Source organism: Mya arenaria, chromosome 11, assembly GCF_026914265.1.
Source record: "Mya arenaria isolate MELC-2E11 chromosome 11, ASM2691426v1".
NCBI classification, from domain to species: Eukaryota; Metazoa; Mollusca; class Bivalvia; order Myida; family Myidae; genus Mya; species Mya arenaria.
Window position 1 is genome coordinate 17688908 of NC_069132.1, and position 23394 is coordinate 17712301.

Consider the following 23394-nt stretch of genomic DNA (forward strand, 5'->3'; position numbering starts at 1 on the left):
AGGTTTAATTCATCTTCATCAAATATAAATTGTGTGTCGGCAGTTTACTTCAATGACTCGATAAACATGCCACGGACTTTGCCTTTCTAATAAAATATTTAAATGTCATCCTGTTGTAAAACACTAACCCCTTGAGGAGATTTCCGTGACATAGCCTGCTAACGATAAAATGAATTTACACGCAATTTTAAGGGACTTTACCGGGATTCTCGGTCATTTGTTTTATCTCTAATTATACATTGAAAACCACAGGGACAAACCTATGAGTCATAGCCCATATCTTTGTATTCTTATGATGCAATCCTTGGTCAATATTTCAGCGTTGCATCGTTATACAAAATTCCGTCAATTAGAAATTTTCGCCAAGGATTGCACCATTCGGAACACCTCGGTCATTTCCGATTGAAAACAACCTCAGATGTAAACATCAGAAAAAGTAGTTCTTAAAATTTTAAATAATATTGAGAAATCATTGTGTTGTTTTAACGTGTATTTCAATTTGATTATTAAGTTTTAAATTGATTCTCAGTATAGTGTATTACTGTATAAAAAATTAAGATTCTCAAGAGTCAAGTTATTAAGTTTAAATGCTCGATTAAAATTACTACTTGCAGCGTAGATATAACTGTAAAGATTTCTGACATTTCCTGGATATATGTTAATAGCCTGGTTGCAAGAGTTTCATCATATTTTCTATTTTATTGTAGGTTTACCTTTTTTGTGAGCTGGGTGTCCTGCATAAAGTTGTGCACGTGTTTCTCGGCCTTGCTCAATTCCAACTTCCGGGCGAGGACGGCCACCACGAGCGCCGTACAACCAGCGCCCTGAAACATGTGTAATTTTATTATTGTATGTGTTGTATGTAGCGTAGAACAAGGTTCTTGTGTTTTGCTCCTTGATAATTAAATTCTTCTTCATGAACATTTTAATTTATGAAAATTTGGAAATGATTGGATTTCAGTAAACCTCCCAGATAACTTGTGGTAATAACTATTTTTTCCTGATGGTTTTAAAGATATTTTGTCTTTCGGTTAAAAAATACTTTTTGTTTTATTTACAATGGTTGGTATTAAAAGTTCGAAATCACTTTTAGAACCCCAAAAAGGGCAATACCGAGTTTGACATTTTTCAGCCATTTACGATAACTGAATACGATCAAACACGTGCTATAGTACGTAAAACACAGAATATCAACGTCATATGGCATTTCAGAGTGTAAAAGCGAGACGTCGTTGAATGGTTAAATATTTGATACGTATTGGTTGAAAATTCTATACTATATATTTTATATACTATAATGCGCTGTTATCAAATATGTAAGAACGGTTTATAAAACACCTGTTTAGGGATAAGAGTTAGAGATATATTACAGCCATTAGGATTTAATGTCGCCTGTTCGTTCAAAGTGTTAAAGATGTTGATATATTTAGCACGGTGAAATGGAACAGAGACTCAAAGATGTACATAATAGGGTTGCATAATAAAATATGTCATGCAGAGCTATAATATATATACTTTTGCAGCTTTTAAATTACAAACATACTTGTATGATGTTAGTATTGCCAATTTTGGAGTAGCATTAACGAGGCTAAGATTTTCTCCACAATGATTAGAAATTGATGCCGGTATATAGCACAATCCTCACTCTGTACTTGTTTATGAAAAAAATGTCAAATTTGGCATGTACTTGAAGACGACTTTCGTTCCGTGTTAGAATGTTCATTATATAGTGATTTAAGAAACCAATGTATACGTAAATATTTTTGGAATACACCGAATGTACCAAAGTTTGTAGAACTTATTGCAAGTACCAACACAATTACTTACAATTACTAAACAATAAATAAATAAATGAATGAATGAATGAATGAATGAATGAATGAATGAATGAATGAATGAATGAATGAATGAATGAATGAATGAATGAATGAATGAATGAATGAATGAATGAATGAATGAATGAATGAATATATGGGACCAGCGATTGCCTGCTTGATTTTTATATATAATGTAGTATCATTGATGTATGCTCATAGGCCTATTGCTCTTATGCATTGAAATAACTATGAAACTAAGAAAACTATATCCCAAACTGCCCTCCCTGGGACGAAGCAGTTTATCCCGAACGGGCAGTCGGTCTACGCTTTTTTCACTAACAGTAAAGGTGGTCTTCGGAAACGAGACAACTGATTAGAACATTTTAATTAATTTATACATTATAAGGCTTCAGACGCAATTTCCATTTTCTTTTTAATGTTCATATTTTTGTTTTCCCAGGCAACAAACCCAACGGAAATATGAGAGACGAACTGTTATTGCCTTGAAGGTTTGATAGATGTAATGTTTATACCTATATCCAATTCGAACCGTTACGAGGGAGACGTTTACTTATTGAATAATCTCCTGACTAAACTGTTTTTACTGAAACTTAAAGGAAAAGGCCCGTTTGAGAATATAGCTTTAGACATTGACAAATTATATGAAATTGCAGAGGCAGTTAAGCCATCCATCCTTGAAATGAATGTACAGCAGCTTAGACAGAGTCATTAGGAGACATATCATAATAACCTTTATTGTTTAGTGGGGTTCCAAAATAATTGAATTATTTCGAACTCTTTAAAGAAATACGAGTAGACTTTAGATGTGTTTGCTAGCATCTAAGTGCAAGGATTAAAACGACTTTAACGAACATTTCTAATAAAGAGCGCGCTCACCATGACGCCAGTTGATATGGCGACGATTCGTCCACAATACGTGTTGGGCACAATGTCGCCGTAACCAATGGAGAGGAACGTGATGGCGATCATCCACATGGAGTTGAGGATGTTGGCGTGCTGGTCAGGGTCCAGGTTGCTAGGAAGACAAGACATGGTGGTTGATGTAGATAACGTACATACATGCCGATACAAGTTCAAACAAGATAATGCACTGCCGTCCCCGCACGTGTTACATAAGATACACTACAGCGAAAATGTATATGAACATATTTAAAACTAGGCATGCATAGTAAGATGATTTCGGGACATATAGGATGTTTCAAAGTAGTGAAAAAATATTGCAAATTACATAAAAAGCAGTTAAAAGTACACTAAAATGCAAGAAAATGGCCTAACTGCTGATGCGGTTTTACAGAAAGGATGTTACAGTTTTCATATTACTATGTTTAAAACCATTTATAAAACTAAGAAAACAACCTGTTCACCCAATAAAATTGCAGATTGGCAATCATTAAGTATTAGGCTAAATCATTAAGAATTTCAACTTTCGCGAGTGTTAAGACGTCCGCCTACTGCCACTCATCCTATACACCACCCGCTTCGGTCACTCCGCCCATTCTTAATTTTAATTTTCATGTCAGCTCACTTTTACTTATCACATGTTCAGTACTTTTGTCAAGACAGAAGAATATCTATGTAAGATTTGGCAATCCACTTCTGGTCAAGGGTTGTTGGAGAATGCTATACTCTCTGAGATATTTACATTTTCAATCCAATTCAGACCCGGTAGTGTTCAACACCTTTTAACCTTTATGGTCGTAATTTGTATTATCCCACAATTAAAACTTTTTTTTTGCTTGCGGACGTTTTTGAAAACTAAGATAAAACAAGCTGCCATTGCATTACTATATCTATGTTTTTCCTAGACAATGTTTTTCATAGCGACAAAGCGACACAATGTACTGACATTTTGTGTTCATGATTGTAGTATGACATATAAAGAACAATCAATGTTAAGTACAGCATTGCCCTACTAATATTAGATATGAATCGTTGAGTAATAGAGTTACACCGTTTGTTGTGGCAATACGCTCCCTATTCACAAAAGCAAACTATCCCATAATTAGACGTCTTTGTTGCCTTTTCATTGTTAACAGACATATTTAGAATATCAATCATCAGCAAAAGTTCAACATTTTGTATATGTTCTGATCAAACATGAACCGACATTATAAGTTGAACGCCTTGAGGTAATGCGTTCATAGTGACACATGTTGGCAACATGGGCTGGTATACACGCACGGACAGACTAAAACACTTAACCATCAATTCAAACGCACGGTTATCCATTTATACGTCATTCTTAAGTAAATAAGATGGAGCGTGTCAAAGAATTTTCAAATAGGTTTTATTCTAAAATAAATAAGTAGAGAGGAAAACATAAGTGAAATGCCTTTCTGCAAATGAGTTAACACGTTTTTATCGTTGTACCTATGGCAACTAACGTGTATCTATTTAGAATGGAAATTTCACATCTGTTTTAATAATAAAACACGCAAATTCAAGATTCACCTCAGTAAGTTCAGTCATAGAAAGGAGACAACATCTACAATAAAAGTTAAGGGAAGGGATGGTAATTGAAAAAGATAAATGACTCGAGCAATATATAATTGTTTGACTACAGGAGTGCGAAAATAAGAAAATAAATTGAAACAAATGGAAGTTTGCGTGGTTGATAATGTACCTCGACAACCAATTTGTCGGATATATAAAAATGCATGGAGACAGTTGTGCGAAAGAAAGATATGCTAATATTAGAGATGTAGAACGAAGAGGGTGAACATTTGTCAGAGAACCAATACGTGCGTTAACGTTATTTGTTTTGAGATGCAGGATAAGAGTTAGAATAATTCATGCCCACCTTAACAACAGAGAGCAAATTGATGTATCTTGATACAGATCTGTTTTTTTTTCTTGGAAAAGAAATGTTTTTGGGCTCTTCAGTGGACAAATTCATTAGCATATTAATAGAATCGATGTCATTCATAGCTGTTCTAACCCACTTAGGGTGTTGTATTTCATTTTAGAAATGGCCCATCCATTGATTCCTTGTCAATTATATGGCAGGAAGACGCTGCAGCCATTGAACAGCGGCTCGGTAATTGTTGCCAGATGACATTTCCACGGAAAGGGGCAGCAACACGGTCACATAAGTTCGCCACTATACCGCAGTTTCTTTCAACATCAAGAATTTAGATATACCTGCTTAGATATTTATAAATACTTTCAATATTTAGTATAAAACAAAATCTGACGTTTTGATTACAGAACGATAAGTGAAAAGCACAACATAATACACAAATGATTAACATGGATATGGAAATATTATAAATAAAAAAAGTTAAACTAGAATTGAACGAATATAATATGATGCTGTTAAGTGGTAGGACTAGCAGCTTTTATTTGCAAAAACGTGAAATATAACAAAACAATTTAAAAATGCAAGGGCCATATTTCGTAATAATCAATCTGACAGGTTAATTGTAGTATATTACACATCATTTTCGAGCTGGTATATGGATCGGAAATGCTGTAATAAAACAAATGGAAAATGATTTTGTACCTGATAGTTGAGAACTTGAAATTACTTTATCAGTTGATAGGTGATCTTTTACTACTCTATTCTCCAGTGTTTTCAAGTTCAAGCTGGCTTTGATAAGGCTTAAATATTAATAAAAGTTGGGACAAGTGTGAGGCTATGGCCATACAAGGCCATACCATACAAGGCCATACCATACAAGGCCATACAAGGCCATACCATACAAGGCCATACCATACAAGGCCATACCATACAAGACCATACAAGGCCATACCATACAAGGCCATACAAGGCCATACCATACAAGGCCATACCATACAAGGCCATACAAGGCCATGCAAGGCCTTACAAGGTCATACTATACAAGGCCATACCATACAAGGCCATACCATACAAGGCCATACCATACAAGGCCATACAAGGCCAAACAAGGCCATACAATGCCATGCAAGGCCTTACAAGGTCATACCATTCAAGGCCATACCATATAAGGCCATGCAAGGCCATACAAGGTCATGCAAGGCCATACAAGGCCATGCAAGGCCGTACCATACAAGGCCGTACCATACAAGGCCATACCACACAAGGCCATACCATACAAGGCCATACCATACAAGGCCATACCATACAAGGCCATACCATACAAGGCCATACAATACAAGGCCATACCATCCAAGGCCATACCATACAAGGTCATACAAGGCCATACCATACAAGGCCATACCATACAAGACCATACCATACAAGGCCATACAAGGCCATGCAAGGCCATACAAAGTCATACCATACAAGGCCATACCATACAAGGTCATACAAGGCCATACCATACAAGGTCATACCATACAAGGCCATACCATACAAGGCCATACCATACAAGGCCAAACAAGGCCATACAAGGCCATGCAAGGCCATACAAGGTCATACAATGTCATGCAAGGCCATACAAGGCCATGCAAGGCCGTACCATACAAGGCCATACAATGTCATGCAAGGCCATACAAGGCCATGCAAGGCCGTACCATACAAGGACATACCATACAATGCCATACAAGGCCATACCATATAAGGCCATACATGCTAGTTTTAGCCAATAGTAACGCGTTTTCCCGTGAACGCGTGTTTCACTATTTGATGAGAATGAACTCTTGCTTTGGTATCATATGCCTTATGCCTACTTTCTATCATACAAATAACTATGGTTTACTGCAGTTTAACATAGTCTGGAAATCTCGAAACGAATGAATATCTGAACGTGAAATAAATTAAATTTGATCGAAATATTTTTAGGACAAACAACAACAAGAAAAGTACTAAAACAAAAAGATGGAGCATACATGCAAATTTCCCTCACATCGGATTTTTTACCTGAACATGCGTCTAGTTGAAGAAATTTGTTCTGAAGGTTTACTGATCAACCCTATGTACAGTTAGAAAGGACTGTACTCCTGAACGGGAGTACATTCGCTTCAAGTATATCAAATTAAAGTTGTTTAAGTTTCAGATGTTTAAGCATTTCGAGAGTTTCAGTCATTTTGAAGCTGCAGTAATGTATAGTTATTTCATGCTGGATCGTTGGAAGGAGTGACCCTTTGATACATCTGTAGTAAAATCGTTTTTGTAGGTTAAATGTCACTAAATTTTGTACAGGTCATATGACACCAAAGCAGGAGAACAGCTGTGATATTTAAAGCTATTGTAACACGTATGGGGTATGTGTATGGTATGTACTTTTGTGTATAAGGTGTTTATATAATTGCGTCTCTAATTAGCTTCGGCCTTGCCTTGTGCCTCTTAACAGGATATATTTTTGAAGTCTTGACTACTGGGCTTGTCCTTGACTACTGGGCTTGTCCTTGACTACTGGACTTGTCCTTGACTACTGGGCTTGTCCTTGACTACTGGACTTGTCCTTGACTACTGGGCTTGTCCTTGACTACTGGGCTTGTCCTTGACTACTGGGCTTGTCCTTGACTACTGGGCTTGTCCCTGTAGTTTCATTCTTTTATTGATCAGAGAAGATAATGCAAAGACCATAAACACTTGAGTGAATTGGCTGTCTTTGAAACTTGTTCGAGCTATTATGCAAATTAGCACTGGCACCAGATTTTGTAAAAGAAGATTCTTAATGTTTTACGGCGGACAAGAGAATTTTGACAGTTATAGGACCACAACTTTGGAGTGAAGAATGCGGATACGGAGGCGACATAAAAAGCGCTCAAAGTGTGAAGTGTAAAACACAACATGAAAGAAGATTTAAAAGAAGATACACGCGTTTGTTTACGAAAGGTAAATGTGTAACGCAAGGGTATTCAAGTACATACATGTAGTAAAAAGAAACGTAATAAGAAAGGTTTAGAATCTTACCTCTGGTGAATTCTTATAACAGAGAGTGAAGTATTAGATCATACAGCAGGTTACACAAAGCATGATAATATTGAAGGCGTATTGAAGAGGCGCGCTAGCTTCAGAGAAAACAAGATAAAAACAAGTTGGCTAATGAGGTGACAGGTTGACTAATGGCTCTAACAGGTTACTGCACACCTACCTCTCGCACGCTCGAAGAAGCCAGCTGGCAATAATCCACAAGGAAAGAATGTTTACAAGTAGCACCGTGCCGGGGCATATTGTCATTAAGGTCTTTAAAACAAATTTTGTGTCAAAATTTATCCTGTTTAGCGCTCCTATGCTTCGTGATGAGGCGTCCGTAAACAATTTCGAATGTAATAACATCACACGTGCGACTAAATACAGGCGCAGGAACATGGGCAATGAGAGGAGAATATCAATGCTGACGATGCTGGAGAGGAGGCGGTTTCCTTCGTGGTGCATCGTGTTCCACGTGAACTTGAAATCGCCTGGGACCGGGTGGATGGCACACGCGACTACCTCTACAGTGAGTTGAGCAATACGTCGAGGCGTGATAGCCACCCGCCAATCTTCTACACAGTTGTCTACAGCAAAAAGCTGCAAAAAACACATCTCGGTGAATACACGAATGACAAATACGTCAAAAAGTATATCTGATCCGGTTTCTAAAGGGGACTGTTTAATGGTTTGTAAAATGCACTGTTTAATGCTGTTTTTTTTTCAAAAATAAAGTGTGGCAATCATAATGAGTGTTAAAACAAAGATACTGACAGGTGGAACTCTTTAACAAATGTTATATATGCTCAGAAATTGTCATTGAAAAGCGCTAGTAACGCGATTCTACCAATGTTTTCAATATAGGCTAAAATATCCGTCAGCTTATGTACTGGTCCTTGTGGGCGAGTGGATATGGTATTAGTGCCGTGGGTCCGCTTCCCATTTCCATGCCCGCGAATACTCATTCTTGGTGCCAAAACATGAGCGAGAACCTTTAAGTCGCGTAATAGACTTGTTATTATTACTGTCGGGTTATAGGATTTCAGGAAGTATTTTCTGGCCTTAAGCTGCTTTGACGCCAGTAAAATACTAAGTTTATACCCAAATACAAATAACATATACATAAAAAGTATCACCCAACCGGTAGGTGTTAAGGATACTGACAAAATTTCCCTGTAACAAAATCTCCCCGTTGACATCGTTCAACACTGCAAAGTTTAAGTTACTTGTAACAATTAATAGTTGATCATTAACTTTATATTTAGTAAAAGAAACGGGAACGATTTTCCTTCTAGGCAGCTCTTTTCACAATTCAAGCAGTCTTGTAGTCGTGATACACTCTATATTTTCAGCCGACCGACATTCAATTCAGGATTTTGTAAGGCCTAACTGTAGTGGAATTTTGTTTTACAATTATGACTCGGTAAATATTTAGATTCCTATGCGTATTCACAGAATAAATATTGTTTATAGAATAGGTGATGAGATAGATGACTCAATGTCCTTGTCAAAAGTTTCCAACCCGAAGCCAAGGTCAAACAAGTTCAACGCCCCCTTGTACTTTCATTAAGGTACATTCATTTGACATTTGCAAGTAAATCAGGTCTTCACAACTAAGTTAAGTCACCTCATTTAGTCCATTATGCAATTTGTTACCACGCTCTTGCTGATTGTATGCTTTATTGTTGTTTTTCAATCGGTGCTGGTATATTCTTAACCATGACCGGTCCCTGTTGTCGTCAGTTCCTAGGGAGCGGTGCACGTGCTCCTCTATTGTCAAATCCTGAAGCCTTCATTGGTAATACGTTTCTGGTCTATGTTAAACTCAAAATTTGTCGTAATTACTTATTAATATTTTCAGCTACGGTGTTTTTTCTAGCGCCGTATTGGATTTGTATAACATATACCTAGTTCAGTTTACAGTTAAATTAATTGTAAAACATACTAACGTCCATGGTGTTCATGGTTTGGTCTTTTATTACAAGTTCTGTGCATTCAATTGCAATAGCTAGCTGGATTTCAGACAATCGTTTTCGAAATTATTTGACCAGAATTCCTGTTGGCTGGGGGACAATGGTTGAGATTAACATGCACTCACAAATTGCTTGATCGTTACAATCTCTTACGCGACGCATGGAATACGCATGGAACATTCTTATCGTAAAGATTAACAGATTACGAAGATAGAAGTCGATGTCTTTACCACAAAGAAATATATCTGCGATAGACTTTCCAACCCAATCAAAATAAATTTGTATTCATACAGTCTGGCAGAAACTAAGTTAAAGCTCTGAGAGAACACGAAATCGGAATATTTGCAATAATTTACGCTAGTGGTTTTCTGCATTAAATGCAGATGTTTCTATTGAAGGTAAACATATTAATCATCTCTTTGCAAACTTAACACACCTCTTTGCACCCGTCGATCTAATATTTTATTTCTGAATAATACGCATCCAATAAATGCACGTGGAAAATAGAAATAACTTTAAGTTTCATTACGATCATAGGACAACATCATTTTATTCAATTGAAATCCAAATGTGTACAGACAGTTTTAGATTTTTTAGGTTTCACTCGCTAATGTAATGACTTTTCCGTTAAGAAGCTCGCCGTGTGCTGGTAGCCATCTAAAGACGAACACCAGCAAGTCAACATTAGTTTGCATAGCTTTGATGGACTTGGCATCCTTATATCAAACTTTCCAAGCGTTATTTATAGAATATGTACATTTATCAGAACATGGACCTTGATCTTTAAGAACAAAAAAACAAAATCTAATTCTGTAATTACACAATGTCATATAACGTCCAGGAAGACGATTTCAACTTTTTTAACCCGTCGATGAGCGTTCGAACAAGAGTGGTCAGACTTGGAATGAATAAATAAGTGAAACAAGTCAAAGAGCGTTTCAACAAGAGAACTCGTGGTTGTACCGGTTCACTGAGAGTTTCTATAACAGTAAACATGTAAGAAACAGGCCAATGAGTGTTTCGAGGAGAATACTTGCGATTGAAACCAGTCGATGGGCGTTTCCACGTGTCCTGTATTACATGCAGGACTTTGCATATTTTTTGGAATAATTGAGAAAAAGTGCTTGCGTTTGAAACAAGATAATGAGCATTAACTTGCATTCGGTCCGTATTAAACATTCGGTTCTGTCTATTTGTTTCGTCATTACGTCGGTTGACTAAAGGTATCTTCCTTTGCAGAGAGTGTGAGATTATAAGTATCTTCCATGGCCGAGAGTGTAAGATAGGTTCATCCTAACCAGAGAGTAGGGTTTTTTGCGGAAACGAGGATTACCGAGTTTCCGCAAAACACTCTGCACAAGGGTTGTGATGAACCTATCTTACACGGGCGGCTATGGTAGATGCTTTTTCTCCCACCGCAGTTAAACAAATTAGAGTAAAAATGTATTTTTTCGCTGGAACTCTTTTGTGCGTAGTGAACATAAATGCGTATATATATGTGATTGTTCGTGGTTGTCATGGATATGCGCGCAGTGATTCAGATAATGTTAATTGTCAAATCATAGTGCTGAGGAGAGTGCGGCTTTATTTAGAACCAATGCTTAATAGACTATAATTGTATCTGATACCGAGCGCATTTACTATATAAACTATTCATTAGCATGTTCAATGATATATGTTTGCATGTTTTAGTATTCTTTTGAGATTTGAATATACTATGCAATTTCCAGCATGACCAACTATTTGTATCTACTTTGACAAATCTTGGTTCATTAGACACGTTCAAGAAATATTTTTTTGGAAGAGATAATTCTTAAATGAACTGTGAAAATGGAATGTTGATTATTTGCTCCTAGGATACGCAAATCAGATTTGATAAAACCGTGCATTTGCATAATAGAGTTAGAACCTACGGTGATTCTTCTAACCACGTCTGAAACCATCCGAGGATAGTCTGAAACATGTTTTTCTTACACTGAAGTGGAAAATAGTGTAATCACGTTCAACAAAACAGCAACAGTTAGAACAATTCATATAAAAGGAAAGCATAGTGGAACAAACAATAATAACGGCCCCGATTAATCTACATAATTATGTTTGTCCTCTTTCAGCACGACATACAAGCCTCTGGGGCCCCCGCGTACAAAGTACAAATAGGCATTGCCATGAACTTCGATTTAAAGCGTTTGAGATTTAGATCCATAGCAAATGTTAGGGGACGGGGTGTCTCTTGTAGATTTTCGGCCGTTAGACCGTCTGCAATCACCCTGACTTCCTGTGAAGTACAACGAAACGAACAGAATAGAATTCAGTTTTTCATCAGTCATTATAAACTTAAACTGGAAATCCCGTTGGTCATTGTACAATTATTCCAGTTAAATAAAGGAGTGTCGGAATCGAGCTGTTTTAGATATCTGGTTGAATAATTTTATTCCCCCGCGAACGATTTTTCCAGGAAAAAAGACAAATCATCATTTAAGGGTAAGCACAAGGAGTAAAACGCAATATGGCTTTGTTTTCCTACTCAACAAATCGCCCTTTCGGGTCGTGCTTAAGTGCCGATCAGTTAGCTGACGATATAGAAATAGAGGGATATCGCTAACCAATTGCTGACCATATAGATAAAGAAGGAAATTCTTACTTTTGAAATGGGAGTAGTATGAAGAATTATTTTATGTTTCTTTGTTCTTTAAGTTTGTAAGATTTTAATTTTATAATGATATTTTATCAAAGTTGATAGATGTTATATTTCAGAGTTTAGTTGCAAGCCACAAGCAAACTGGCTAACCTAATTCAAGGTCGATCATTAGAGTATTAGCAAGTCTTCTTAAGAACTCCGTATGTGTTGGTCATTTTGATGAAGCACTTCAATAAATCTATTAATATAGCACATGGCGTTTCGTTACTTTTTTAAGGCTGAAAACGTTTTTGTATTGAAAATAACATAAAAAATAATGTTTAGTCAAACATTGCATTACTCTGTAATACTATGGATGGTTATTCTATTCCTTTCAAAAAAGCTGCAGGGACTCAGGAATTACCCAACAGTAATAAAAACCAAAAACAATCTCTATTACATCTCGAACATATAAAACATTCGGACACTCACAATACCACCTGTTTACCCCAAGGTCGAATGTGATTTTAAAGATGCCTTTTTTCAATATAAAAGAATGGTTGACGTACCTGTACTTCTAGGCCGTGATATGCAAGAATCAGTCCCAGTAATATCACAGTTGAAATGCTTATCAATGTCTTTATAAGTAAGGAGTACGGTGATTTCTGAAAAAGAGAAAAAAAAGAAAATCGTGTCAGGAACTTAATGGATGTACAGTTTTGAGATTTTTAGTTCGATATTAATCACACCAAAGGGCACCATTGCGAGTCACCTTGATCCCAGTAAAGGTAACTTTTCCTTACACAAGGAACTTTCAAAACATATGCAAAGTCCTGCGTGCAGTACAGGAAGCATTTGCTGATCAAATCAATAACAAATGAACCATGGTAGACTATTTTAACAACAGAGTAGAAGTTACTTAATGCTATTTTTTAAATTGGGTGTATTTCCCACATGGTTTGGGTTAAAAAAATCAGCATTTACGAGAGATTCGGTTATCTTAACATACTCATCAAGAGGAAGGGGTGTATAAATTGATAATTATCGGTATTGGGAAATGTTGACCCGAGAACCAATGCTTAATAGACTATAATCTGATACCGAGCGCATTTACTATATAAACTATTCATTAGCATGTTCAATGATATATGTTTGCATGTTTTAGTATTCTTTTGAGATTTGAATATACTATGCAATATGAAAAGTGGATTAGATGTAAATGCGTAATTGTTATATCACTCCCGCCGCGATCAATACGGAGTCGCCAGGCAGATCGTTTTCCGCTCTTTTCGAAAGACCTCGCGTACCCCCGGGACCCCACCCTCTCGTATAAATACGTCGTGGCCTCCCGGAAAGGACAATGGGTAATGGCAAAGATAAATTTAATGTTTAAAATCTTGTTGCAATCACGTCCTTGTATCTATGATGGGTTGCTGCAATATGCTGTCCTGCAGAACGGGCATACAATGGATGTAAATTGCTCAGTCAACGCTATTTAATCGAAACGCATTGTCTGAAAATAATATTCTCGGAATAAGTTAATTATAATAAAGGTTCTAAAAGTGGGTGGCAAACGGTAATAAAACATAAGTATCCATTAAATCATATGCAAGTGCTTAAAATTAACTTCGAAATTTGACACACACACGTTTTTTTAATCCTTAATTTTGTTAACACCCGTTAGCTGTTACAACTTGAACAAGAATCAAGTACATAAGCTTGTTATAAGACGAGACTTCAACAAAAACATGCCTTTAGAATAATGCAGTATATTTAATCCACTATTCATTTCAAGCACTCGTTTAGCTAGCAGCTATGTAATTCCAAGGATATTTTATGTGGTTTATAGATTTCGAGCCAAGATTGGACTGTTACACATGCACAAAACATGCTGGAAAGCAACCACCGTCTGTTGATCCCCGGAATTCCAGGAAACAAAACAATCAAATTACTTCATTGTGTACACACTAAACATTGTTTTAGCGTATAGCGGTATATCTGTTTTATAATTATGTACGATGTTGACGAAATTTGTGGATGTAGATGTTGGTAGAAGGTCGTGTTGGGCTAAGCATGGATGGACGACTTGTAGGGTTTGACTTATAGATACAGAGAACATAACTGTGATTGGTCGTACAGAAAAACATATTACTGGTAAAATTGATTAACATTGTAACGAACAATTTAACATAATGACTTCAAATATGACGCTTTGAGTAAATATAACAGTATATATTATTATAGATTTGCAGCCAACAAGTCAGAGAAAGAAAACAAAACTTTGGCTCCTTCGAGCAAAATGTCCCCATGCCACGCAATGGTTTAATGGATGTGGTGTAATTATGGCGCGGCACAACTTCGTAATCACTGTGCTTCAGGGAATCTCTATTAACCTTATATCAGAACATATAATTTTGTAAAAACGTTTCTCTTTGAAGAATATATAATACATTTATTGAAGTTATATTTGTGGTGTAATTGTAAACATAACAGGTTTAAATCGGTATGCATTTTAAAGCAAATAGGTTTGGAAAAGCCAAGAAAAGGCGATCGAAACGGGTCTATAAAGTAAACTCTTGGGATGACTGCATATTTCATCGCGTACTGCACACGTGTTTGTTGACTGCGCTTGCTCTATACTTCATACTAAATTATTAATTCAGAATGTTTCACAAAATACCCTTAATGTATCTTTTGCTATTTCCAGATATTCTATATCAGAGACTATTTGACCTACAAACATTTTGCAGCGTATGTTATGAGTTCAATTGTTTGCTTTAATTTCGATTAAAATCACCATTTAGGAGCAAGGAGTCTTATGGCAACTTTCGAGGGCTAAAATGTCTACAAAAGAACAGTTCAGTCTTTGCGACTCCAACTCAGCGCAACGCAAAATGATTTACGACGACAGGAACTCATTGAACGTTTTTTTCAAGCTTACAAACGAACTGTCTGATCAGTTTTGCAATAGATGGCAACATAAATCTATCGAGCAAAACCTGATAGACATACGCTGATTATGGCTGATATTCGCAAGAGTAAGACAGTTTGTATAAAACGCAGTTATCTCCGCTGTCTTCATCTCTCATGCAGCCAGCCATATGGTCATGGAACACGAACATCATTTCCATGAATCTGACCTCACAGAGCACAAGAGAAAGTTCGACTGGTTCGTTGAAACCATCATCAAGTTATGTCAGTTTAGACTTTACCTTCACATTTAATGTTGTTATCAGTGCAAAAGCAACTGGAGCGTTTTCCAATTACGTCCACCATATACACCCAGCAATGATCAAAGTGCATACCAATTGAATATCACTTCTAACTTTAGGGTTACTTTGCAGTTATCAGTTCACATGTTTGGCTAAGTTAACATTTGTATATCTAGTCGGAAGCAACCCACTGGACCGCTGGCGTCCCACCGGATATTGGACCGTCATATGGAAGTTTTCCGGATATGAGCTGGATATAAGCTGATCAAACAACGCTCATTAACAGGAATTTATACGACCTTTGACGCAAGTTGGAGTTAATTTGCTGTAATCAAAATACTCAATGCGGATCGTGTGTATCAATATCTATTGAGTAAATGCATAGGCGAGGCGATTATCTGTTCGATGGATGAGCGGTTAGGGCTGGTACATATTAATAGTCATTTTGCTGATCGCCTTATTGTTGTAAACAGTTTGATAAGGCTTGAATTTTAAATAATTAAATTGGTCTTAATATAATTCGTTTTAATTTAAAAAAGAAATTCAGAAGTAAACATACAAGAAAATGGTATGTTAGTTGCAATATTCTTTAAATCCTCCCTTTAGATTAAAAGTACTACAAACGTCTACGCTTATTTACGAAATTGTGTTTTGTTACAATTAAGTGTAGGTTTCTTTTAGTGTTAGTAATAATTTATGACCTTAAAACCATAAACAGAAACTGGAATACAACGCAATTTGGTTAGAAAACTTATGCTGAAATACATAACAGAGATATCTAAGGTTTCAATATTGTACCATAGAGTGTCACGTGATCAAAATAGTGAAGCCAAAATTGCGTCTTTGATGCTTTGCATAAAATTAGGCTCGTTCTACCCGTTAATTATGTACAACGTTATGTCACGCTCTTGCGACGACGCTGCCATGATGTCATCGGCACGCGCGCTATTAGACCCTAATAAGACAGGTCTTCGTTAAGTGATATTTGCAACATTGATGTTTTGCGCAGCATCACATTTATCGATCCTGTTTGTTAAACCTTTTGCTTTATAAAACGTATATATTTCAAGCTATATTTGTTTAAGATTTCAGCAAGATCAGACATATGGTCATACTAAAAGATTTATTGAGTTTATGGTATCACGTTCTTAAAAACTTTTTTGTTACACGTGTTTACAGCGTTCCTGCAAACAATTTAAACAAAACGTGCTACATGAAGTTCTGTACATAGCAAAATCTCATTCGTGTTGGCATCAACTGTCACGATGATATTGTCTACTTAAGTAAGACTATTGTCTCGATTTCGATTCCTAGCTTATGCGTCCAAACTAGGAATTTCCATTTTTCATGGAAAGAGCAGACGGATGTAATGGATTAATTTAATCACAAGGCATGAATTATCCGTGCAACAGTAGACATATCAGCAATAATTCCAGACATCAGACCGGCCTCTTATCCGTCTGAAAGATTCATGATACTATAACTGCTAAGACCTAACGTTGCTAGGAAGAATTGATATGGCGGTACTGATAGATATAAATATTCTTAAAGATCTGTTACATTGAATTAAAACAATAGCCATTCTGACCTGTCCACGCAACATAAAGTGCTATTTTGTCCACTTTTCCCAATGAATGTACTTTTTGGAGCAAGTCAACAAAATGTTTTGAAGAAGCAAGCTTATATATTTTCATCTGTCGGTAATGGCACGCTAGCCAGCTGTTTAAGGATTTATGAACATTGCGAGGAGGGAGACATTGATGTTCCGCATGAAGCCATCAGAGACAATTCATACAAATAAAAACGTCAGGAAGAAACATGTTACGTTGTTTTTATGATAGAGTAATATAAAAAGCATATCCCAACGGCTCTCTGAATATCAGAAAACTGCACCTAAAGGAGACCAATGAATAATGGTTTGATACTTTCCTTCGTTAGTTTTCTATATCCAACTACGATTTGCTGTGGATATATAAGCCCAAACACTGTAGGTTTCTTCGCTACTTACTTTAAAGGAAAAGCATGGCTTTTGATACGGCAATAAATGTTTCAGTAATGTTGACATTACAAAGTCCGAATACCCAGTTAGTGACACAATTTTACATGATAATATAATCAGTAAATACTCTGTACGTTTTGATATCACATGGCATGTAAAAATGAATAAAAACAAAAAAGCAGCAGTATGCTCTCGTATATGCATGCAGGGTAGCACGTTGAAGTCGTATACTTAATTATTTGTACCCTTTACTAAAATAAAAAAATAGGAATGAAAAAATTAGGTTAAGAAAAGAAAGAAAATTTTGCAAAGTTATTTCTCAAACTCATTACAAATCGTAAGACATTGTGGACATTTGAGAAAATAAAACAGCAATAATCCCCTTCACAAATCATTTGAAATTGAACTACACATTAAAGTCCGAGAAATATAAACATATATTTCTTCCTCTGATCATTTTCTCTTTCTTCCCATCTTTAAATCAGGATAATCAGTGCAAGCATTCTCTATTCATCCTCGCCGCGAATGTTATGTCTTAAGAAATAGCAACAACCATTGTTTGGTTAATACATGTTAGCGCTACATGATGGTAATATAAAATAATTGATAGTGAAGTTAACAAATAGTGTGTTCTAAATATACATAACCTGTACATCACTTTAACGATGTGCAATACTTGCGCTCGGGAAGGAAATCTTTTTTGTCCGAGAAGTTGTTATTTGCCAATATAATATTTATAATATGAAGTTATTCAGACGTAGCAAAATGACGTAAAGCTGGCGTTGTGTTTTGACCTCAAACCGATTTGCCAAACCAACTTAATTTAAATGTTGTATCCCAACGGTAACTCCAACCTTTAGATTTATCAATACTGTCTTAATTTCCCAGCAAACTTGTCTATCGGTACGGAAAAACATGGAGATTACTGATGCCAGTGCGCATGCGCATTCATATTTTATTTCCTATGTACACTTCTTGTAATTATGAATAAGTGATTTTGTGAAAAATGAAGACTGTTAACTTTCTAACGCTCAGGAAAACCCTTGTGGTGAGAAACTATTTTAAAGTTACACGCACATCAATTGGTGTTGAATGATCTTTTGGAAAGTCAACGCGAATTGTAAACACATACAAGTCATTGAATAATATTCGGTATTTTTCATGTTCTTAGCTTCAAAATAATGATAGGTATTCCGTGTTACCTTGGAATACTAAAATTATAAACGTATGAAACTTGTTCATTTAATCGAATGTGAAGCAAAGGAATATGGGCAGCAGTTATACGATTTTTTGTCTGGATTGATATATCATGTTATGACCAAATACTGTCAAAAACAACGACTTCGGACAACAAACATGTGCACCATTGGCAGATATTTTTATATTTATTATTATGTTTTAAATTTTGTTAATATACGTAAGCTGAATCATGTTTTAAACTCCTCATTTATATATTTCGAGTCGTTGCCTTTTAACTTGAGAACAATATTTGGAAATAATTTAAACTTGTTTCGGTATACAGGTAAGTACTAAATTGCTAACAAGGTGATAGTTAATATGTCAAATTTCGGAAAGACTGCCAACCTCGGGTTAGGTCGTTCACCACCTTGCGTAGACACCCCGCCAATTCGCCCTGAACATAATTGAAGGGGTTTGGGGATCCTACAATAATTTTATTAACTGATTTTAGTCGAATATGGTGAAAAAATTTATAAGGCACCGGACAGCCATGCCCTACTCCTCGTTGGATAATAACAGGTTGTGATAGGTTACCGTTACCGTTGTTTAAAATTTAACTTATTACGACGAAATAAAAAGTTTTAACCCATTGTTTAACTGTTAGACAAAAAGCAAATGTTTTAATCATTGTACCATAAATTTATGAGTGATACTATCAACCTTTTCGAAGTCGGCAAAAAATAACAAGCCAAGCGTCATTTGCATTCAAACAAAATATAACCCCATTGATAAGTCTAATATTTGCACCAATATATATGGGTTTTTGAGAAAACGGATTAAGTAATTAATATCAAATTCAGGAGAACTTTTTCCAGCCTGTTTGTAATTGCCTTTGGGGCTTTTTTATAATCAACAACTTAAAAAACTAACAGGTCTCAAGTTTGTTAGATTTTCTTCATCGTGTTTCAGTAACAATGAGATTATGCCTTGTTTTTGAAGAGCTGTGGTGTTTCCTGTTTCAAACAAAATAATGCTTTTTTAAATAGTGTTATGTCTGAACTGGCCAAAAACGCTTAAAAAAGTATTTCTTTAACCCATCCGAACCAGGGATATTTTCCTTATGTGTCATTGCATTTACGGCTTGTTCGCTTTCAGTATGTTTTAGCTACTGGTGTCTTCATCAACGAGTACCTCACCCGATTACACTTTCAGATGCTTGGACTGTAAATGGTAAAATACAAGAACTTTACCAACTACTTCTACTTATACCAATTATACAATACCAAGTTTTGTTTTAGATATAACAATATAATATGGCGCTTAAAGTACGTAGTTTTAATGTCAAGGGTATTGTGGGGAAAGATAAACGTAATAAAGCTCTGAACTGGTTGCAAAATGAAAAGTACAATGTTTATTTTCTACAAGAGCGTCAATGTTCGCAAACAAATCATATTAATGAATGGAAAATTCCTAAGGAAATGGACGCTTATTAAAATGGTAAGTGTTCCAATAGCCACGGCGAAGGAATTTGTTTTCTCACGTGGTCTCTTAGAATACGGGGAAATTATCAAGGGCCTATTACAGGTTTTAAAACGTGAACTATTAGAAAAAGCTGAAGCCTTTATTTACGTGTATGGTCCAAGTGCAGATAATATTGAGTTTTTTAATACTTTAAAAGAATAATTCTAGAAAAGTGAACATGCCTACTTTAATTCCGTTAATAATTATTCCCTTCATAAACTTAATGGAAATCCCAATATATACAAAAGGTGTTTAGACAAAATTATGACAAATATGGCGAATATAAAAAACAAGCACGTCTATACACGTGGCACCCTAACACAAGTCCTCTGATTTTTGCTAGATAAAAAAATCATTCTGGCTTTATCAGATTTTCGTAAGCTTGAAAACGATTGTAATATCAGGCCAGGATTCAAGTGATCATTCCGTTGGTGTAGCAAAACCTGATTAAAATAAACATCAACGTGGACCTAGCTAAACAATGCGGGTTCTATTTGATCAAGAGAATAAAACAAAATAAAAGTGTGATTCACACGACAGTTAAAATAAACAACGATGCAAATTCAAATACTGTGTGGGAAATAATTCAAGGAAGAATTCGTGCTAAAACAATATGTTTGTATCAAATCAAAGAAAGACAAAACATCACTAGAAAAAAAACTTAACAACAGAAATATAAACACTGGAACGGGTAGTGATATTTTGCCCAGCTGATATCATCAAATTTACAAATTGAAAGAAGCAAAACAAAAATTAAATGATTTCAATGATGTTAAAATTAAAGGTATATTGTGACTGTTTCAGGCGAAATGGATAGAGGGAGCAGGGGAACAAATTTTTTTTTTCAAATTTAGAAAATAAAAGAGTAGCAGAACATTCTATTGAACATCTTATGATGAAGAATTAGAAAATAAACATGAATACATTATAGATCATGCCAAAGACTTCTTTGAAAATTTAATTTAAAAAAGATTAAACCTAAATTCCGCTTCTACTTTTACGAGTAAAATATAAAATGATTGAAATGCCCAACAAAAGTATCCTTCAGAGTATGAATATAGTGTTGCATGAAACGACATAGAAATTATTAATAATTGGCGTCCTATATCCCTGCTAAACATAGATTATAAAATTGCCTCCAAAGCCATAGCAAACAGAATAAAGCCACTGCTTGAAAAAGTCATAAGTTCACACCGGTTTCATTAAAGGTCGATATATTGGAGTTAATGTTAGGATTCTGCATTTTTTTAGATAAAACTAATACTCTCAATAAACCGGGGTGATTTTTATTTTCAGATATCCAAGTATCCTTTGATAGTTTAAGTTATATTTTTGTGTTTAAATACCTAAGTCATTTGGGTTTAACGATGATAAAATTATCAGGGTAAAACTTTTTTATAATGACGCAAATTCATGTCTTACTAATGGTCACTTTTCTGACGTTTGTTTGGAATATAAAATGGCGTTCAACAAGGATGTTCCCTGTCTCCATTCTTGTTTTTATTATGTATCGAAATGTTGTCAATTGAAATAGAATCAAACAAAATTATCAAAAGGTTACATATAAAAGATATTGAAATTAAATAAACAATATTTGCAAATGATGCAAGCTTCTTTTTAAATAAATCTGAGAAATAATTCCAAGCATAAGTACAAACACTGGAAAACGTCGGGCAAATTTCTCTGGACAAACAAATGCACAGCGTTTAAAATAGTATCACAACAAAATGGAAACAAAGAATACTGCAAATATAAGCACTTAATAAGGAGTTCAACTACCGCAAAGACGCTTGGCATTTTATTCAGCAATAACTCGCAAGATGCAACAATAAATTATGCAAATAAAATCATAGATTTTGAAACTATTTAAATAATTGGAAAAAAGGGAATCTATTATGGATAAAATTACTGTACTAAAAATATGCATTCCCAAAACTAGTATATCCCATCACAGTATTTAACAATCCTCCAACAGATACAATCAACATACAATATACATATACACATAAGTCATTTTGCTTTCAAGCTCCTGTTTAATTGAAAATCCGACGAGATTGCGAGAAAACGAATGATTCGCGTATATGAATATGGGGGTTTTAAAATGCTAGATAAAGAACTGTTTGTAAAAGGTCTGAATGCAAGTTGGGTAAAGCGTATATTGGTAATGACCTAATATTTAAATGTAATGCTGATGATATAAATAAACTAGACTTGAAGTCAGATTATTTGAGACAAGTTCTTCAATCATAGGCGACTGTAAATACTCAAAGGAACCATTACTTCCCATTCCAAAGAATTATTTTGGAATAATTTAAATAAAAAAGATAAAAAAAATGGTAACATATTTTTTATAGTGATTGGTATGAAAAAAATAATCATTTGTAGAACACATTTATGCCAATAGATCGATATCTTTCTATTCATTTGAAGATATAGAATCAATTTCCTTTATAGCTTCGAAAGTGGTGATTACCTTAGGTATTTTCACTCTTAAAATGAATATCTAAACCTTGGGAAACTAAGACAAGAAAATATGCAAACAGACCCACCAAAATATTTGAAATATAAACAAATGAGAAAACCAAAATATGTTAGTGGGAATATAAGTTCATAATAAAATATTGTTGTCCAATGAAAATGCAACGAGTTTCAAAGTGAAAAGTTTCAACGAACACAACAAATAGACCGGAGAAATGTATTTTCAAAATTTCTTAAAGTAACCATATAATCAAAACTGACAGGTTTTCAATATAAATTTACAATGTACATTAATCCAAACAACGCATTTCTTTGAAAAATAAAACTAATCCCATCATGCCTATGTGAGTTTCATGCAATGACATATAAGATTCAGATTATCATTGAATTGAGAAGGTACCAACATTTTGGGTAAAGTTACAACACTACTTACAAGATACTCTACAAATAGAATCCATACAATTAATACATATATAAGTATATCTTTGTGCAACATAAAACTAGAAGGGGAACAGGAATCCTCAGCTCTAAATTATATTGTGCTGCTTGAATAATACTTCATCTTCAAATGTAAATACATTTTACCAAATATAGATCAATTTAAACACATTCTTAAAGAAAGAATACACATAGAAAGTCTCATTGCTTCCATTAAAAATAAGAATTTCATTTTCTAAAACAAAAAGAGAAAAATATTTACTCAACCACACTGAACCATTAATCATACATGAACAT

The 23394-nt window shown here is 35.1% G+C and overlaps 1 protein-coding gene across 2 annotated transcripts in view; it reads right to left on the minus strand.

Annotated features, from left to right (window-relative positions):
• LOC128208917 (small conductance calcium-activated potassium channel protein-like) overlaps positions 1-23394 on the minus strand; it is a 73445-nt gene that overhangs the window by 23793 nt on the left and 26258 nt on the right. For both annotated transcript variants that reach the window (XM_052912631.1, XM_052912630.1), the window contains exons 2-5: positions 12840-12935; positions 7862-8280; positions 2715-2853; positions 714-824 (exon numbers count right to left, since the gene is read on the minus strand). In XM_052912631.1, coding sequence (XP_052768591.1) covers positions 714-824; positions 2715-2853; positions 7862-8280; positions 12840-12935 — 765 coding nt within the window. The remainder of the gene's footprint in view (positions 1-713; positions 825-2714; positions 2854-7861; positions 8281-12839; positions 12936-23394) is intronic.